At 44.7% G+C, this 19865-nt stretch overlaps 1 protein-coding gene across 3 annotated transcripts in view; it reads right to left on the bottom strand.

Moving 5' to 3' along the window:
• Nucleotides 1-19865, bottom strand: part of TIMELESS (timeless circadian regulator) — a 29494-nt gene that overhangs the window by 679 nt on the left and 8950 nt on the right. Inside the window, exons 2-28 of one of the 3 annotated variants that reach the window (XM_037847086.1) lie at nucleotides 12167-12325; nucleotides 11864-12017; nucleotides 11638-11752; nucleotides 11480-11542; nucleotides 11097-11198; nucleotides 10762-10917; nucleotides 10392-10525; nucleotides 10095-10182; nucleotides 9111-9287; nucleotides 8505-8722; nucleotides 8161-8264; nucleotides 7846-8015; nucleotides 6255-6386; nucleotides 6003-6154; nucleotides 5147-5244; nucleotides 4950-5067; nucleotides 4638-4839; nucleotides 4233-4378; nucleotides 2887-2972; nucleotides 2686-2803; nucleotides 2513-2595; nucleotides 2138-2280; nucleotides 1757-1925; nucleotides 1607-1675; nucleotides 1366-1484; nucleotides 315-528; nucleotides 80-184 (exon numbers count right to left, since the gene is read on the bottom strand). In XM_037847086.1, coding sequence (XP_037703014.1) covers nucleotides 80-184; nucleotides 315-528; nucleotides 1366-1484; nucleotides 1607-1675; nucleotides 1757-1925; nucleotides 2138-2280; nucleotides 2513-2595; nucleotides 2686-2803; nucleotides 2887-2972; nucleotides 4233-4378; nucleotides 4638-4839; nucleotides 4950-5067; nucleotides 5147-5244; nucleotides 6003-6154; nucleotides 6255-6386; nucleotides 7846-8015; nucleotides 8161-8264; nucleotides 8505-8722; nucleotides 9111-9287; nucleotides 10095-10182; nucleotides 10392-10525; nucleotides 10762-10917; nucleotides 11097-11198; nucleotides 11480-11542; nucleotides 11638-11752; nucleotides 11864-12017; nucleotides 12167-12263 — 3532 coding nt within the window. In that variant the 5' untranslated portion in view covers nucleotides 12264-12325. Of the gene's footprint in view, nucleotides 1-79; nucleotides 185-314; nucleotides 529-1365; nucleotides 1485-1606; nucleotides 1676-1756; nucleotides 1926-2137; nucleotides 2281-2512; nucleotides 2596-2685; nucleotides 2804-2886; nucleotides 2973-4232; nucleotides 4379-4637; nucleotides 4840-4949; nucleotides 5068-5146; nucleotides 5245-6002; nucleotides 6155-6254; nucleotides 6387-7845; nucleotides 8016-8160; nucleotides 8265-8504; nucleotides 8723-9110; nucleotides 9288-10094; nucleotides 10183-10391; nucleotides 10526-10761; nucleotides 10918-11096; nucleotides 11199-11479; nucleotides 11543-11637; nucleotides 11753-11863; nucleotides 12018-12166; nucleotides 12407-19865 lie in introns of those variants that run through there. The other 2 variants (XM_037847085.1, XM_037847087.1) reach the window with 2 other exon arrangements.

The following is a 19865-nucleotide window of genomic DNA, read 5'->3' as shown; positions in this document are numbered from 1 at the left end:
GGTAGAGTTTGTCTCCAGGATTAAAGAGAAGAGTGATAGAGTGAAGAAGACAAAAGCAAGTCCCAATCAGACTCCCTACCTTTGCTCCTGCCCGCATCTTCTTCCTGTTCCTCATCACTGTCCAGCAGTTGTCGCTTCCTGGCTGCTGCCTTCAGCTGCTCTTTCCCATCTGCAGCTTGTTCCTCTGAAATGGCCATAAGAGGCATAAAATTAGGAAACCAGGCCCTTACATTCTCAATATATGCTTTCGGCCCTCCAGATCAACATAGGTGTCACACAGTAAATACTCAAGAGATGAGGGGCCCTGCTATTACCCCCTGGGGACTCCAGGCCTGCTTTCCTTTTACAGGCTAACAGGAGGGCTCTCAGAGCTTGTGCTCGGTGCCCCTCCTCTTGCCCTTGTTCTTCAGGAGCTTCAGGTTCTGGTTCTGGCTGCAGCTTCCTCTCTTCCTCTGGATGACTCAAAGAAGCTGCTACTCTCCGGAGCTGGGTGGGACTCAGCTTGGCTGGAATTCGCCAGAAGGTTTCCTAAAGGGGAAAAGAAGTTGAAAATGACAGCCAAAGCAGAGGACCAGCCTCTTGTTCAATATTGTTAGTATTCATTGAATAAACACGACTCTCTGAAGGTGAAGACTCATAGGGCTGTGGATTTTACTTATCGCTCAGGTATCCAATATTACTCAATGTCTAGCACAGTGTCTACTACATTGGGAGATACCCAGAAAATATCAGTGTTAAATTGAATAAGTAAATAGATGGATCCTGGGGATTTAAAGGTGAACTTGACATGATCCTTGCTCGCAAGGAACTCACAATCAAATGGGAGAAAAACCAAATGTGCTTTAATGCCACAAGATTAGGGGTATATCAAGGGAATGAACAAAACCCAGCTGCCATTGTGAATATGTTTTCAAAAGTGACAGGGACTGCTTCTAAGAAGAGGTGACAATTGAGCTGACTCTTGAAGGTTGGGTAGAGGTTCATCGGGGAGAGAGTGACTGGTATGATCAACCGTCTGGAGGCATGAAAGGCCTGCTGTTTGGTGGATGGAAAGTCCAGGATGACTATGGTGAGAAGCAGGTGTGGGCAGCACAGCTGTGGGGCTGCAAAGGTTGGCCAAGGCTGGGTATGCCGTGTGGAGGCTCTGGGCTCCATCCTGCAAGCAGTGGGGAACTGAGTGCTCTGGACAAGGGAAGGACATGACTGGAACTGTATTTCAGAAATACAACTCTAGGGACGGCATGTTAGATGCAAGAGTCTAGGTCAGAGGGGATGGGGTAAATGCAATGAGGAAAGGGGATGCATTTTGAAGGCAGAACCATGTCTTAATGGCTACCTGGCTGACACTGTAACTGGTGTGTTTACCTGCCCAGAGGCAGGGGGCCGAACCCCTAGCTTGCGCAGCAGCTGCTGAAACTGTTCATTTTCCATGGCTTCCTCATTTTCTTCTGTCAGTGGCACTAATGGAACTGCCTGGGAGCAGCCTAGGAAAGGGTCAAGGTGGTTAAGATATGGCAAAGAAAGAATTGGTCTTTCGTCCCACAACTAGGTGTCCAGCAGTCTACAGTGTCCCTGCCCTCCTAAAACTGACATTCTACCTACTCACCATCCTCTTCTCGATCATCCGCTATGCGAATCAGGCTGTTCTGGAGCCACAGGAGGGGAGCAGAAAAGCCTAAGGGAAGAAAGAAAATATACTTGGCCCCTACTCCCAACCCACTCCTTCTGAGGCATATATCCCTGCCCAAGTTCTCACCTTCCTGACGCAGGCTTTGCCCAAGGTTTTCAGTTGGGAAGACTGAGCTACCCTGGGCTGTTTCTGTTTCTGAGCCCTCTTCTTCCTCTTCATTCTCTTCCTCTGGCAAGTTTTCCTCTTCTTCCAGATCTTCTTGGCAAAAATGTTCCAGGGAGTCCTCTCCATTGGGCTAAAATTCATTGAGGTAGGAAATAAATAAAAGGAGGCAAAATGAGGAATTTAGAGGAGTCCTCTCGTTCCTGAACATCCCACTGGTGGGACCTAGCCACCGAGTCAAGCTGTCAAAACAGGCTGAGGCAGGGAGACTCTGGGTGGGCTTCTTCTAAGAAGCACTTCAGGGGGAGTGGGCCCCTACAGGCAGAGCCAGGATAAGAATGTTACCAAGCTGGAGGGTGCCAATTTCTTCCGGCGTTTCTTGTACAGCTCCTGCCGCTCAGCTACCAGCCCCAGGGCCAGAAGTTTATCCACTACTCGAGACCGTGAGCGTTTGGCTGTAATGTTCTTCATGATGTGACTCATGACATCTATACAGGAGAGCGAGAATGCCCAAGAGCAATAGGGGACAAGGATTAGTAAACGAAATCAGGGTTCTTTGGAAAGAGGCCGGCTTAATTCACCTAAAATGACACCTCAATTATAGTAAATGGACAGAAAGGATGAGTGAGACAAGCCTTCCTTGGAAGAGGAGGCAGGAGGAAGAGAAGTGGGTAGCTTGGCTTTCATCTTAGAGGATTCCTGAACTTCCATCTTACTTACCATCTGAATCCCGGAACTCCTCAAAAAGCCGCTGCAGCTCTAGCTCCTGATCTTCCGTCCACAGTACAACAGAGGTTCCTTTCCTGTTTAGGAAGGTCACCAGTGGAAGAGGGGGCCCAGGGATTGAACAGAGGATTCCCTGTTCCAGTTCCCTTCAGATCATGTGCCTCTACCTTTGGAAGTCCTTAACACTGTCAGCTAGTCCCAGACGAACCAGATGGTGGATGACCTGCTTGCGTGTTCGAGGAGCAGTAGTCAGATGTGCCAAGATGGCGTCCACCACATCCTGACCTGGGGTAGAGAAGGAGTTAAACAGCGAAGAGGGGTCCCAAAGCTCAGGCTGCCTTCCTCATAAACCCTTCAGATCTCAGTACCTTCCACATCCTTATGGGAGAGGTACAGTTCCCGAAGCTGGGCCTCCTCCTCTGGACTCCACACAGGGGGTCTGCGACTGGAAGACCTGAATGGGAAAAAGGGAAGGGTAACATGCAGTTGTTGGCCTAAAAGGAGGGAAACAAAGGCCCTCTCTGGTCAGGTCTGAAAGGAACAAGTCATTAAGACCAAAGGAAGAATAGCAGGGTGATTTAGAGCTCAAAAGAGTCAGCTAGCAGAGGACTACAGAGTGCTTCCTTCACTTTTCTTCTACTTAAGAACCCAAAAGTCAAACTAAGGGATTTTCCAGGTTGGGCCTATGGAACCTGACACTGCAGGGACTGAGAGTATTATGGGAAAAAGAGAATGTGAAAGGAGAGGAGCTGAGATACTCTGCCAGTTTAGATGTATTATGTCCCCCCAAATGCCATGTTCTTTGATGCAATCTTGTGGGGGTAGATGTATTAGTGTCAATTAGATTGGAATCCTTTGATTGAGTGTTTCCATGGAGATATGACCCAACCAACTGTAGGTGATAACTCTGATTAGATAATTTCCATAGAGGTTTACCCCACCCATTCAGGGTGGGTGTTAATTGGATCACTGGAGTCCTATCAAGGAATTCAGACAGAAGGACCTCAGAGCAACTGAGAATGACATTTTGAAGAGGAGCTACAGCTTAGAGTGACATTTTGAAGAGGAGCTGCAGCTGAGAGACACATTTGACAACGGCCATTGGAAGCTGACACTGACATTTTGGAGAAAGCCATCTGGAACCAAAACTCCAGAGCAGATGCCAGCCACGTGACTTCCCGGCTAACAGAGGCTTTCCAGATGCCATTGGCCTTCCTTCAGTGAAGGTACCCTATTGTTGGTGCCTTAATTTGGACATCTGCATGACCTTCAGACTGTAAATTTGTAACCAAATAAACACCCTTTATAAAAGCCAATCCATTTCTGGTATTTTGCATAGTGGCAGCATTAGCAAATTGGAACAGATACTAAGGGAAAGGGGACAAACTTCTATGAAACATTCTGGGACTGGGCACATACAGACACTCTCTGGGGGCCTCCACACTCACACCACCACCCCTTTCAAGGAAGTTGGCAGAATAAACCCTTCACCAGAGTACTAGTGAAGGAGAAGGAAACTAGAGTAGCCAGGAGACTTAAGACTCCAGCCCTTGTTCACTTGGGTGACATTAGGCAAAGCATTTCACCTTATGGGCCTGTTTCCTCACCTATGAAAGGGCAAGAAAGATTGGACTAGATGATATGCAAGCTCTTTCAGCTTTGACACTCTGCTTTGACACCCCTACTGCCCATCATTCCCCAGTCTCAAGCTCACCCGCCATCCAGGGAGCCATAGCCCTCAGTCATCTCGCGAACCACAGCAGTGTTCTTCCAGAACAGCAGCTCCACAAAGGCTTTCTGGTTGACTGCAGCCAGTGCAAAGAACTTGCCCAGGATGTACTTTGCAAAAGTCACTAGCTCCTACAGGAGAAGGAGATTGTTTTGAGACTTCTGGCCCAAATGTATATACGAACCTAGCTCTGTAAGTATTCGCTCTTCAGCTATTGCCAGCTTCCCCCTCCTCACTCAGACTCTCTTATATTCTTCCCCATGCAACCCTCCTCAACTTGTCTTCTCATTTCTTCACAGTTCTCTTCCCACCTCCCTCCAGCATCTTTTATCTCCTTTTACCCCAGGACTCCCATACTCCTCCAGATCCCCATTCCTTGTATCCCCTTACTTTGTAGGCCCCAGCAGCAGGGTCACTAAGCAGACGATTAAAGAGGCAGAAGAGTGAGAGCTGGAAAAGTAGGGCTTCCATTTTGAGGTCATGGGCCAGCCGGTGCAGCATCTTGACAACACAGTGGTTAGTGTGGGCACTGTTCTGCTGGTAGCTCCGCAGCAGCAACACGTAAACTCGGACAACAGTGGAGCACGCAAAGCTACACCGAGGCAGGGAGGAAGAGGATATCAGCAGTAGAAAGACAATGCTCATCCTCACAGCTCCAGTCACCACCCCGGCACCAACCAACTCAGTCCTCTCAGCCCGTACCGTTTCAGGTAGTCCAGGAAATTAAATTCTTTCTCTAACACCTGGACCACTTGCAACTCCTCCTCCTCTTCTTCTTCCTCTTCTTCCTCTGCCCCTAGTTCCTCTGGCCCCTGCTGCCCTACAGAAAGTGAGGGTTAGTGGGGTCCTGTAATGCTGGTGCTGGAAAGGAGGTAGAGGTGAAAGGAACGGAAACTCACGGGGAAGTGGAGCCAAGAGGATTTGTTTTAGCAGGTGGCTCTCTTCCTCTGGGGAAATGTCTTGAGAGCCAAACACATCTCCTTCTGGCCACACTTCCCTGGAGGACAGAGAGAAAAAAGGCTTCAGCCAGATGGAACTGGAGGTATAATTTGAAGTGAGAGAAGGAATTTAGACAGAATGCAAACTGTTACCTCAAAGATTTAACAAAATCTCTAGGGAAAATTTTCTTCATAAGCCACGTTGCAATGAAAATCATACAAGAACAGAATGCAAACAATCTAAATGCTTGACCCTTGGTTGAACAACTGCACATATTCACACAAGGTTACTTTACAGCCATTAACAATTGTCTTTATAGAAATACATCTAATGAGCAACAAGGCTCATAATATATTGAAAAGTAAAAAACATTACAAATCAGCATGTACAATATTCATATTTGTAAAAGAAGGTCTACATTATATGTCTATATATAACAGAAGGAACACTCTGGAATACTACTCATCAAAATGTTAACAAGGAATTACATGCCTGAAAGTAGTTAACTTGGAAAATTTAATATTGTATATATGTTCTCACAATAATTTTTTTTAAAGTTTAAAATGGTTATCTTTGGCAAGTAGAATTATCTTTGTTTTTGTCCCAGTTAACTATGTTTTTTTATATTTCTTAACAACAACAACCAACAAACCAATCAAAACTTCCTTGAACTCAGTGCTTAATAGAGAACCAAGAGATTCTGATAGGACTTCTCTCTTTTGAGGACTGAGAACTCTGTACCATGATGAGAGCTTCCCCCTGCCCCCTAAAAACCCAGGATCTGCATCCACGAGGGTGAGTGGGCAGGATTCTTACCGGGCAGACCTCAGGAGGGTCAGGGCCTGTGGGGCCTGGCCAGCCAGGAGACAGTCTTGGATCCGCAACATCGCTTCAGCTCGCTGCTCTTCCACTGACACCTCGGAGGCCGCATCAAAGGGAACCATGGAGTCCAAACTGAGCTCAGGGTCCTAGAGATGGAAAAGACCATGGGAACGGAGACGAGGGAAACCCAGGCAACCTACCCAGAACACTACCCTCAGGAAAGATAAGGTTTCTGCAGCCACCTACCTGGGCATAGACTTGTAGCTGCTCAGCCAGGGCTGGCCACATAGCCTCCAGCTCCTCTGCACTATAGGAGACATTACCAGAAGCAATGGGCTGGTCTAGGACCTTCTTCTTCTTTCTCTTCTTCTGCTTGTTCTATAGGGGAAGAACTGTGTTCGAAGGGTAGGAGAGCTAAGGAGGCCTTTTTCCCATCACTGCCTTCCCTATTAATTAATTAATTCACAGGTGTGCTAATCATAAGCAATGGGGAAGCAACAGTAAACAGTATATTGTCCTTGCCTTTGAGGAGCTTGTACTCTAGTTGGGGAGAGAGATAAATAGGCAATTATATTATAGTGTGGATAAGAGGTATGATGTGGGTAAATATAAGATGCCATGGTAAAACACAGAAACAGCACCTGACCTATTTCTTTGGGGTCAAAGAAGGTTTCCTAAAAGCAGTGATATCTTAAACAAAAATCTGTAGAATGAACGGTTTGCTATGAGCATCAAATAAGAAATTCTACATGAAAAGGCTTTGTAAAATGCAAAGCACTATATAAATAGGACCTATAATTTTTTCTCTTAAAAAGCTTGAGTGTAAGAATCAATACCCAAACTTTCCCCACCCTACACCCCACTAGTCATGGTTCTGAACCAGTCTCTGATGTGGGTACTCAAGGGGTACACAGGATAGACCGGGAGGGAAGGCCTTGAGGTTCATAGTTAAAAAGATAAACAGATGATCCCTTCAAGGAAAGTATAATCAGACACACCAAAGGATAACAACATGAACTTTGGAGTCCAGCAGATCTGGATTTGAGTCCTACCTCTAGCCACTTACCCAGTGAAATCTTGGACAAGTTACTTAACCTTTCAGTGTACATCTCCTAGGACTGTTGTGAGGATTATAAGAAAACCTCAGCACAGTGTCTGACACATCATAAACACTCTGTACATGATAGCACCTATTATTATTAAGATAATAGAAACTTGAGTGTAAAAATGTCTTTTACCAAAGTCTCACTGCTCCTTTTGAGTGCAGTTCTGACAAAATTTTAAGCTGCAGCAACTAGAATTATAGGAAGGCTCTGGTATAAAACCCCTCTTTACAAGGTAAAGACCCTATGTCTCCAGGATATAAATTCCTTGAGGTTTTCATCTTGTCCCAAACTTTTCATGTATTATTTCACTTTAGGCTTGTTGTACATCCTTTAACAGGCTATATGTTGCAATCTTAATTTTAGGGATCTGAAGACTGACATGAGCAGCTAGAGCCCAGACCTCCAACTTAAGGATCTATCACACTACAATACTTCTGAAGTATAACCAGGAAATATTACAGCATAATTACTAAACTGTAAATTCATGAATCCCAAGGCTTATGTATGTGGCACATAGTAGGTGTTCAAGAAATGTTTGCCGAATGAATTTAAACTAACAGAGAAGGAAACTATAGCAGACTCACATTTGCAACACCAACAAAATTCTTGCCCTCTTAGTTCAGAGTAGTTCTAACAGATCAGCTTAAGTGGCAGAAAAATGTAAAGAGAGAGAGGCCCTTGTCCTCCCCATGCTCTCACAGCCCTTTCCACATTCCAGGGCGGCCCAGTACCTGCACTATTAGGTTCCCACGGCTCCGACAGAATCGCTCCAACATCTTGAGAAAGAGATGGGTGGTTTCCACCAGGTCACGAAGGAAAGATCGGGGCTGGTATCTCTCATCGAACTTTCGAAAGAGTGCCAAGAATAGTTCTCGGTACTCCATTACATAGAAAATGTTGTCTAGGAAAATGGGAAGAGAAAGGAATGGAAGGACTGGTCTGGAAAGTTTGGAAGGAGGAGAGATGGAAGAAGTTGGTGCTGGCAAGAGTGAGAACTGATCAAGAGATAGGGAAGGCTGGGACCAGGGACCAGGTCAGGGCCTCACTCTTGATGATGCGGCTGCTCTCCCGCACAGCCTCATCTGGGGACATGTCCATCTCATTCACTGTGGCCAGAAGCTCCTGATAGGCCTTCAGAGCCAGGTGCATCCTGTGAGGTGAAGTGAAGAGGTGAAACGGAGGACAGTGTAGGGCACTAACTGGCTGATGGAAACACTCCCCCTCCCCCTAATATATGCCACCCAAACCAAATGACCCACCCAGTCCCTGCCTTCCCAGCCTGACCATCACAACCTTGAAACAGGGGAAAAAGTACCACTCAGAACTCAGACATTCAGATTCCCAGCCTGGCCAAGATCCCCACTTGGACGCTAACCCCCATTCCCCTCACCGGCGGGCCCAAGAGGCGGCTTCCTTGCGATCGGTCAGCATCATTTCATAGTAGTTAGTGAGGTTCTGCTCGATGAAGTGGAAGGTACGGACGCTGAGGGTCTCAGAAACCAGGCCTGGCCGGAAGGAGGCAGCTCGGTTGAAGGCCATGAAGAAAGCCAAGGCCCACATGTAGTAAGTCTCATCATGCTGCTGAGCCTTCTCCCGAAGCAGGTGATCCTAACATCCAGGGAAAAAAGACCACCCCATGACTTCAGGGCCACCAAGTTCCTCCTGTCCTGTGATGACAAGGGGACCCTGGATACTTGTGTAATAATTCTCCTGGATCTACAATTTCCAACTCCCTTGGTGTCCCTAGGTCTTTCCATATTCCCTTCCCCATACTCTAGGGGAATTTCTCCAGAGCCTTTTTGGTCATGCCAATAACCCATTCTCTCCTGACCTCTTCACCATTTCTAGGGGCACCCTAAACCCTTCCCACCTACTAGTCCACAATCCAGGGTGAGCCTCCCATGGGATCCACCCTGGTGGCCCTTCTTATCCACCAGTGGCCCACCTCTCTATTCCATCCCCGGATTAGCTCCACATCCTTCTTCTAGGCTCTCACCTTCACTGAGCCCATGAGCCGGTTATAGCAGTTCTCCAGGAACTCGGAGCAGAAATCTCTGAGGAAAAGTCTCACATTGAGGGCAGAGCGGCGCTGAGTGGACAGCTCCCGGGCAGCCTGGCGACGTTTAGGCACCCTTCGGGGCTGCTTTCCCAAATCCGAACTGTAGTTTCGAAGCTGGGGGTGGGTTGGGAGATTAGAATTACTCCTAACCATCATCCCTCCCCTTGTAAAAAAAAAAATTTTTTTAAGAGAGGAAAAAGTTTATTGTGTTGAGCAGAACTTATTTTCATTACAGTACCAGGAAGTTTATTCTCAATTCAGTTTGATTGCAGAGGATTCTGCAAACATTTAAAACCCCAATGCTTGTTGCCAAACAAGGGGCAGCACCAGGGCACTATGTTGCATTTAATGGGAAAGGATTATAAGAGAATATTTATAAAGGTCTTTTAAAGCACATAATTTCTTTAAAAGTTTGAACATTTTCCTGTTTTTACATTTACCATCTTATTACCAGGGATAAACAACTGGAAAACATGGTACTTGATAATCTTTTGTCCTCAAATTATCAACCTTAGGTTAATGTATTCTGCTACTTTTTTATATACAAAGAAGGAATATGGCATTTTCTGGAAATCAAAAGGGCAAGAAAGCAAGGGAAGGCATAAAGTACAGGTGAGATGAAGGCCTCAACGCCATACCCTTGCTTTTGTCCTATTTAAATCTTCCACATTTGGTATCTGCATTGCTCAGTAGTTGGGCCCTTGCAGCTTTTTTATATCCCCAGTACTGCAATTTTCTCAGAAGAAACTCTCAGAAGGTTTTCTCCCTAGGTGTAGACAACATGCTCATCCCAGAACCTCTATTTTTCCCATGCCCCCAACTTTCCAAGCCCAAGTACAGAGAAGCTTCAACTCCAGAGAAAGTTACCCTTCCTAGACCCCAACTCCATAATGCTCCCCTCCCAGATGTGAGCATACTCACATTGTGAAGACCTTTGTGAAAGATGAGGTCTCTCTCCCCAATGGATTTCAGCCCCTGGACAATATAAGAGCCCCCAAATCGAGAATGCCTGAAGAAAAAAAAGTCCAGGGTGATTGCTCCAAAGTCTCTGAAAGTTTTATCCCCGTTCTGTGTCATCAGCATAGCAGAGCATTTCTAATTGTAAAATGTTATCCAGGCACCACTGTCTTAGAGAATTTGCCCCAGGCCTTCAGCATTCCATGGGGATTGGAATGGGCAGGAATGGGAGCATGGGGAGAACAGCTCTCTGCCTCTCACCTGTTGCCTCGCTGGAGGGCTCGATTCTTCTTTTCTGCCAACTCTCGCTGCCGCAGCACCTCCAGTTCCGCCACATCCGTGCTCCGCTCCTGAGCTAAGCGCCCTTGCCCTACTCCTGCCAGCTGCTCAGGGTTCTAGATTTGGAATGCGGGAAGAATCAGAAGGAATCCTTATCCTTAGTTCAGTCTTACTGAGGACAGAAAGAGTGAACAAAACTGGACTGTTGATGGGACCCTATACCTAAGGCATGGCTACTCTACTTGTTACCTGCCTTAGTCCAGATAATTCAGCTGTTTTTACAAGAGCAATTCTGGCTGCATAGCAGGAGAGTACTTGGGTAGGGATAGTGGGGCAATAGGCAGGGTTTCACCTGGTCACGGAACATAAGAGAGATAATCTCTAGCACATGTAGGCTCCACTGCTGCTCAGCAGATGAGCTGGCCAGAAAGAGGAGCAGGTCATCCAGGCCGCTGAGGTGAACTGCCCAGAGAAGCTGGTCGTGGACACTGGCATCATCATCAATCCTCTGGGCAGGGAATGGTGAGAGGAGAAAGGGAGGCCATTCAGTTCTGTGGCCCTGCCTTGAGGTTCTCCACCTCAATCCTTGACCAAGATTCTTCCCCCAGCCTTGTCAGAGGACAGAAAATCCTCAAAGGACAGCTGAACTCAACAAAGCACAGTTCTCAGACTACCCAAGGCCATCACCTTCTCCTGATCAGGGTCAGCTGGGACATGGAGAATATTTCTGACCAGTAGTAGGATTCGCTCAATCAGCATGTTGTCTTCCTCCTGTCGTTCCTCCCAGCCCTGGTCAGAAGGAGAAACAGAGGAAGAGACTCCATGGGGAAGGCAGGTGGCATCTACCCTGGCTGGAGGACTCAGGCACAGAGGAGAATCATGATTAAGAAAGAAAAGAAAGCATTCAAGCAGTCCTGAGGCAGTCAGAGGCTATGGAATGGACTACCAAGGACTGGGACCACATCTCCAAACTCAGCATCTCCTGACAATGCCCAGGCTAGGGCTCTGGCCAGAGGAGGTACAAGATACCAACTGTCCCATGGGACCTTCTAAGGTAGAGACTTACTCACCAGCTGCAGCAGCTCATACAAGGTCTCACTGAAGACTCCAAAAGCCTTCTCACTGGCAAAGGCCTAGAAAATAGGGGAGTGAACTTTAAGTGGCACCCACCCACTCCTACTATATTCCCCTCAAACTCTGCCCCAGGGACTCTAAAGGAAGGCCTCACCTCTTTGTATGCCTGCAGATAAGTTAGCACCTGCAGAAAATGGTGCCGGAAGCTGGGCTCCTTGGGCACACTGCCAAAACAGAGCAAGGCTGGTTGTGTCAAGTTCACCATCAGCCTGGGAACACAATGAAGGAGGGAGAAGTTACAAAGTTTCCTGGCACCAAAACCTACCAGCTCAAATACCAATAGGTGGCACATGGTAAAAATTAAAGGCTGGGGAATCAACCTGATAACAGCTTCAAAGAGAGGCTTGTCCTGGTGGTGCTGGGTAAGGATAGGTAGAAGGTCACTCTGTAGGATTTTGGCTGCTCCCAGCTGCTGCCGCACATCTCGCATCTCATCCTCATGCCTCAAGTAACGGATCAAGTCCTTCACACTCTCTTCAGGGACAGAATAAAATATTTGCAAGGAACCCTGGAAGAAGCTCCACCCAAGCCCGCATGCTTTTTGTACTCATGGCTTGAGAAAGTCAACAGACCTCCTCAACTCCAGCAAGTTCTTTTAGCTGTTTCCTCAAAAAGGTACTCACCTAAGCAATCTGGTTCCTTATGGTAAGTGTCTCCCTCCAAGTACCCAAGGGCACTACATGTGGCTAGAAGTTCACAATTCATCATGCACAAGTCCATATACCGGTGGACCAATGGAGAAGTAAGGTAGGTGGAGATAGAGGAGACAGAAATGATGAGGCCTGCATAGACAGGGAAAGATAACAAATGTAGGGTCCTCTCCATGAAAGGGGAAGGGGACAGAATAGGACCTAACACTCAGGGTATTCCGAATGAGATCTTCAAATGCTTCACTTTAATCAGAACCAAAAGGGCTGCTTCCAGTCCCAAAGAGGTTCCAAGCCTAAGGACTAAGCACCTGCCCCATACTCTAACCTAGGTCTGATAAACTGTAGAAACTGTCTGTTTCAGGGCCAAGATAACCTACTAGAAAGAAAGGTTGGTTGGAGAAGGGCATCAGTTCTGAGACATTCACCCTTAGGGAGGGGTAGGGAACAAGCTTACCTCTCCATTAAAATTGCCAGACCTAGTGGCTTCCTTCCACACATACTGCCACAGCTCTTACATACCAGAGAAATTAAGAAAGCCCAGTCCTGACCATACAGTGATTTCATTCATGGTTTGATATATCCTAGGAACCCTGAAGCTTCTGGGGCAATTAAAGAAGTATAGAGAAAGTTTCTTCACCGTCTTCCCCAAAGTTACTCTCAAACTTTGGTTATCTTAGTAGGAGCCAGCATCTAACAGAACAGGTGAGGACAAGGGGTAATAGGAACTGTCACTATTCCATTTTCTGAAGCATGCCTCTTTTTGTTAAGATCCCTAACCCCTCATCAGATAATCATGTAGGGACAGATCCAGAATCTTGGACATTTCAGAACCTGGCACACAGACACACATAAACACATTACATTCACTACCTTGCTCGTGTGGAAGTTCAGGAATATTCATCAATCCTGTCCTCCGGGTACCTTCAGCCATACTGTTCTCAGCACCTGGTAGCATCCTCTAAAAAGTCTCCTTCCAGCAGCCCCTAAACCTACCTCCAGCCCAGTGCTACCCGTTTCCCCACAGGATGTGGAGAGTATACATGGGCTAAAGTTTAATGTCTGATGTTATTTCCCTGTATTTATGTAATTGGTCCACTTCTCCAGGCTATATGCTATCCCTCCACCCCTATGCAGTGCTAACCTACTTTCTGACTCTGCTCAGCCCAGCAATACAGCAAGCCAGTAAAACAATCACTGAATGACTGGGAGGACAGAAAAAAGCAAGACTCCCTTTGCTCAACTCTTTCCCACAGGACCTACAGACCCTGAGACATGGGCTCCAGTGAGCTAGGTTCAGTGTGTGAGATTCCTGACTTTCATCAAAGATGCATCCAGCTTTCTCATACTGTGCCAGTTTGGATATGTTATGTCCCCCAGAAAAAAGCCATGATCTTTTAATCCAATCTCATGGGATATTTGGATTATGTTGTTTCCATGGAGATGTGACCCACCCAACTGTGGGTAATACCTTTGAATGTTTCCATGGAAATGTGGCCCCACTCATTCAGCCTGGGTCTTGACTAGTTTACATGAGCACTATAAGAGCTCAGACAGAAGGAGCCTGGAGAAGCTGCAGCTTGCAGAGACATTTTGAAGACGGCCGTTGAAAGCTGACGCTTTGGAGAACACCATTTTGAAACGCAACATGGAAGCAAGCAGACGCCAGCCACATGCCTTCCCAGCTAACAGAGGTTTTCTGGATGCCAATGGCCTTTCTCCAGTGAAGGTACCCTAGTGCTGATGCCTTACCTTGGACACTTTATGGCCTTCAGACTGTAGCTCTGTAACCAAGTAAACCCCCTTTATAAAAGCCAGTCCATTTCTGGTATTTTGAAGAATGGCAGCATTAGCAAACTGAAACACAGACAGACACACTGCTGTGAGTACATATGCATATGTGCGCATGCAAGTGCACACACACACACACACACACAGAGATTGAAAAGGCTTCCCTGTTTGCTCTCTCCTCCAAGTGGCAGCCAGGGAAGCTGACAAAAATAGAAAGTAGATTGTCTGTAAAGATGCTGAGTCAGTACATCTTCTGCAAAATAAGATAAAGCATCACACCCTGGCAATAAAAGGTCTGAAATGATAAGGTCTTTGAACAACAGAGATAAAGCCATGCCCAGGAAGACCCCCAGACAGATAATATCACAGTCCTCCCAGCTGCCTTTTCGCTCCATCGTGTTTCTTCCACAGTAGACCAAGTCTGAGTGAGGATTCAGAATGTATAAAAACAGCCCAGCAGGCATTGTAAAATGGTGCAGCCACTCTGGAAATCAGTTTGGTAGTTTCTCAGAAAGTTGAAAATAGAACTATCACATGGCCCTGGCAATCCCACTTCTTGGTATATACCTCAAAGAACTGAAAGCAGGGACTCGAAAAGATATTTGTACACCGATGTTTATAGCAGGATTATTCACAATAGCCAAAAGGTGGAAGCAACCCAAGAGTCCATCAGCAGATGAACTGATAAACAAAATATGGCATATACACACATGTAATATTATTTAGTCATAAAATAGAATGAATTCTGATGCATGCTACAACATGGATGAAACTTGAAGACATCATGTTGAATCAAAGAAGCCAAACACAAAAAGACAAATACTATATTATATGATCTTGCTTATATGAAATAATTAGAAGGAGCAAATTTCATAGTGACAGATAGTAGACTACAGATTACCAGGAGCTGGGGGAGGGAGGGAGAGGGAAAGGGGGAGTTACTGCTTAACGGGTACAGAATTTCTGTTTGAGGTGATGAAGAAGTTGGGATAATGGCTATTAGTCATGGTAGCACAATATTGTAAATGTGAATACTACTACTGAATTTCGTACACTTGAATGTGGTTAAAATGGGAACTTTTGAGTTGTATATGTTACTACAATAAAAAGTTTAAAAAAAAAAAAAGAGTCCCAGTAGAGTACTCACACCTGTGCTCACAACACATCATTTTCCCTGAAAAGCAAAAAAACACAGAAGTGGTAACAGCTATCACTCCTGGCTACCAAAATGAGACAAGACAGAGGGTGGCAAATGGGGGGAGGAAACAGAGAAGGGGCACTCTTGGCAGATGTGGAAGGGAAAAAGTTACATAAGAGATCCAGGACTTTGGGTTCTAACCTCCTTTAGTTTTGATTAAACAAGGCTGCAGAGCAACAGACAAAACAGGAATAAATAGGTCAGATGACCTCTTGTAAAGCTCTAAGCCAGGGGAGATAAGGCAAGCCAGCAAGCTGGGGCTCATTCATTGGAACTTGAATAAAAGAGCTCTCAAGGAGTTTCAGCGCTCCCTCTCTCAAGTGTATTAAAAAATCAGCCAGGTGGTAGCCAGGATGTAGAAAAACAGGACTTTCGCTCATTACTAGTAGGAATGCAAAATAGTACAGCCACTTTGGAAGCAGTCTGGATGTTTCTTACAAAGCTAAACATAGGCTTACCGTTTGATCCAGGCATCATTCTCCTAGGTATTTACCCAAATGAAGTGAAAACTGATGTCCACACAAAAACCTGCATGCCAATGTTTATAGCAGTTTTATTCATAACTGCCCAAAATTGGAAGCAACCAAGATGCTCCTGAATAGGTGAATGGATAAACCAACTGTGATACTTCCATACAATGGAATATTATCCAACGATAAAAAGAAATGAGCTATCAAGATACAAAAAGGCATGGAGGAACTTTAAATGCATATTGCTAAGTGAAAGAAGCCAGTTTGAAAAAGCTACATTATCTGATTCCATTTATATGACATTCTGGAAAAAGGCAAAACTACAGAGCCAGTAAAACAATCAGTGGTTGCCAGGGGCTCAGGAGGAAAGGTGGGAGGGTGAACAGGTAGGGCACAGGGTATTTTTTAGAGCACTGAAACTATTCTGTATGATATTGTAATGGTGCATACATGACATTACACTTTTGTTAAAATTCATATACCTGTACTACACAAAGAATGAATCCGAATGTAAACTATGGCATTTAGTTAATAATAATACTGTGCCAATATTGGTTTACCAATTCTAACAAATGTACCACACTAATGGGAACTCTCTGTACTTCATGTAAAATTTTTTCTGTAAACCTAAAACTACTCTATCTTAGTTTCCAGGCTGCCATGACAAATATCACAAATAGGTTGGCTTAAACAACATGAATTTATGGGCTCATGGTTTCAGAGGCTAGAAAGCTTGCTTCTTCCCTGGGTCCACAGTATACTTGCTGGTGGCAATCCTTGGGTTCCTTAGCTTTCCCTTTATGTGGTGATATCCTCTCATTTTTCTTTCAGGTTCTCACTGCCTTCTGGCTTCTCTCTGTGGCCTTGTCTTTATAAAGGACTCCAGTAATAGGATTAAGACTCATCCTGATTTAAGGGGGTGAGATCTAGTTGGTTTGCAGAGGTTAGCATGAAACCGCAATACATCCAGAGTAATTTGGGCGGAGAATAAAAAGTATTTGTAAAGCCCCCTTCAGGGACTGGGGCAAAATTGGAAATATTAAACTTCACCACCTAGGGAATTCCTGATATTTTCACATGCACTGGGGACTACCATTGTAGTAGGCCAATCCCTTGATCTTGGGGCTTGCCCTTATGAAGCTTATTACTATAAAGGAGAGGTTAAGCCTGCATATAATTGTGCCTAAAAGTCACCCCCAGAGAATCTCTTTCATTGCTCAGATGTGGGCCTCTCTAACCCAACACTGCAGGTAAACTCACTGCCCTCCTCCCTACGTGGACATGACTCCCAGGGGTGTAAATCTCCCTGGCAACCTGGGACATGACTCCTGGGGATGAGCTGGGACCTGGCATCATGGGATTGAGAAAGCCTTATTGACCAAAGGAGGGAAGAGAAATGAAACAAAATAAAGTTTCAGTGGCTGAGAGATTTCAAATGGAGTTGAGAGGTCATTCTGGAGGTTATTCTTATGCATTATATAGATATACCTTTTTAGTGTATTAGAATAGCTAGAAGGAAATATCTGAAATTGTTGAACTGCAATCCAGTAGCCTTGATTCTTGAAGACAATCGTATACATATATAGCTTATAAAGGGTGACTGTGTGATTGTGAAAACCTTGTGGCCCATACTCCCTTTACCCAGTGTATGGACAGATGAGTAGGAAAAAAGGAGACAAACAGTAAATGAATAATTGGGGGTGGGGTGGGTGGGGTGGGGTGTTTTCGGTGTTCTTCTTTACTTTTATTTTTATATCTTGAACTAATGAAAATGTTCAAAAAATTGTGGTGATGAATGCACAACTATATGATACTGTGAACAACTGTACATTTTGGATAATTTTATGGTATGTGCATATATCTCAATAAAATTGCATTAAAAAAAAAAAGACCCATCCTGATTCAGTTGGGTCATACCTTAACTAAAAATAAGATCTTCAAAAGATCCTATTTGCAATGGGTACTCACCCACAGGAATGAGATTAAGATCAAGAACATGTTTTTTCTGGGCTGCATAACTATCTACCATATGCTCTAAGAAATAAAATCTATTTGGAAAAAAAAAAAAATCATCCAGGGACAGAAAACTTACAGTTTGTCCTCTCATTCAGTTAAGTAGATACTATTCACTAAGTCTCTCTGGCCTTATCTCCCTCTTCCTGATCTATGCTTACAGTCCCTGACCTGTCTCACACCTACAACACATACCCAACCAACCCAACACTTCCTTTCAGATCCACAGCTTGGATCCTCCTCTAGCAGTCCCCCAAACTCCCACCCCAGGAATATAAACAAAAAATGTCCCAAGACATAGAGCCCCACTTATGGCTCTAAGCCTTTGCTCAGTTCATTCCCTCCATCTGGAAGTCCTCTCTCTCTTATCTCCAAAAGTTCTAAACCTAGGAGACCTTCAAGATCCAGCTCAAATGCCACTCCTCCATGAAGCCTTCCCTGATAAGCAGGATGGGATCTGAAGACAGGTATCCCTCTGTATGTACTTCCTCATCCAGCACTTAACTACTTTCTTACATTATAATTACCAGAACAGCTCTTTTCTCCCCTATTGGGTGTTGTCTTATGTATTTCTGGATGCACTTAATTCAGGAATTTTCAGACAGAAGACGTTCAGTAAAAACTGTTGCCTGCAACTTGGTATAATAGAAAGAACAATACAAGGGTGAGAAGATGGGGTCAGAGCCCTGGCTTCATTGGCTACCTGTCCATTCTTAACCAAGTCAGTCTCAGCTTTCTCATCTGAAAAATAAGGAAAAGGATGCTGTGACAGCCTTGGAGGTGCTTGCCTGCTTGGATCTCACTTCAAGAAAGAGCTTGCTGTACGGCTGCAAAGAATGCATTCGCCTCAGCTTTTGAACTGAAGCCCTGACTTCCTGGGCAGTGCCCCTCCCCTTCCCAGCTAATTCCTGGAATAGAGTTGGGCATACAATGAACATGCAGGAAATACTCGTGGAATTAATTAACTTAAAATTAACAGATTATCTTGGGTCATACCCTTTGACCCAGTGAGCCCATTTTGGAGAATATAAGCCAAGAAAATAATAAAAACAAAAAAAGAAAGAAAAGAAACCATCTGAACAAAAACAATAATACCTCTTTCTAGTGAACTCTAGTTTATGAAAGGCTTTCAAAATATTATATAATTTTGAACCTCAGAACAGTCCTAGATGATAGGTATAACCATCTTCATTTTACAGATGAAAAAACAGAGGTTCAGAGAGGATAAAAACCCTAATAAGATGTTTATGGACTTGGAGAAAGCCCAAATATCCAAAACCTGGGAACAGCTAAGAAAACTTTGTAATATTAATAGACAATATATCACATAAAGATAACTATGCAGACTGTGAAAGTCAAAAGCCTATATAAATTTTTAATTCAGTTTTATTGAGATATATTTATGTATCATACAATCATCCATTGTGTACAATCAACTATTCACAGTACCATACTACAGTTGTGCATTCATCACCCCAATCTATTTTTGAACATTTTCCTTATACCAGAAAGAATCAGAATAAGAATAAAAAATAAAAATAAAAAAAGAACACCCATTCCACCCTATTTTTCATTTAGGTTTTATCCCCATTTTTCTACTCATCCATCCATGCACTGGATAAAGGGAGTGCAAGCCACACGGTTTTCACAATCACTCTATCATCCCTTGTAAGCTACATTGTTATACAATCGCTTTCAAGAGTCAAGGCTACTGGGTTGAAGTTTGGTAGTTTCAGGTATTTACTTCTAGCTATTCCAATATATTAAAACCTAAAAAGTGTTATCTATATAGTGCATAAGAATGTCCACCAGAGTGACCTCTTGACTCCATTTAAAATCTCTTAGTCACTGAAGCTTTATTTCGTTTCATTTTGCATCCCCCTTTTGGTCAAGAAGATGTTTTCAATCCCACGATGCCGGGTCCAGATTCATCCCCGGGAGTCATAACCTGTGTTGCCAGGGAGATTTACACCCCTGGGAGTCAGGTCCCATGTAGGGGGGAGGGCAGTGAGATCACCCGCCAAGGTAAAAGCCTATATATTTTTAAAAGGGCCCATAAAGGAGTTAAGAAATGAGTGTAGGGTTGCTGTTTGAGGTGAAGGGAAATTTCTAGTAATGGATGGTGGAAAAGAGCATTACAACATTCTAAATGTGATTAATCCCACTAATGGAAGGCTAGGGAGGGGGTGCAATGGGAAGATTT

This window comes from Choloepus didactylus, chromosome 8, assembly GCF_015220235.1.
Source record: "Choloepus didactylus isolate mChoDid1 chromosome 8, mChoDid1.pri, whole genome shotgun sequence".
Classification (NCBI taxonomy): Eukaryota; Metazoa; Chordata; class Mammalia; order Pilosa; family Megalonychidae; genus Choloepus; species Choloepus didactylus.
The sequence above is the reverse complement of the archived record's forward strand: the minus strand, read 5'-3'. Positions and strand labels throughout refer to the sequence as shown.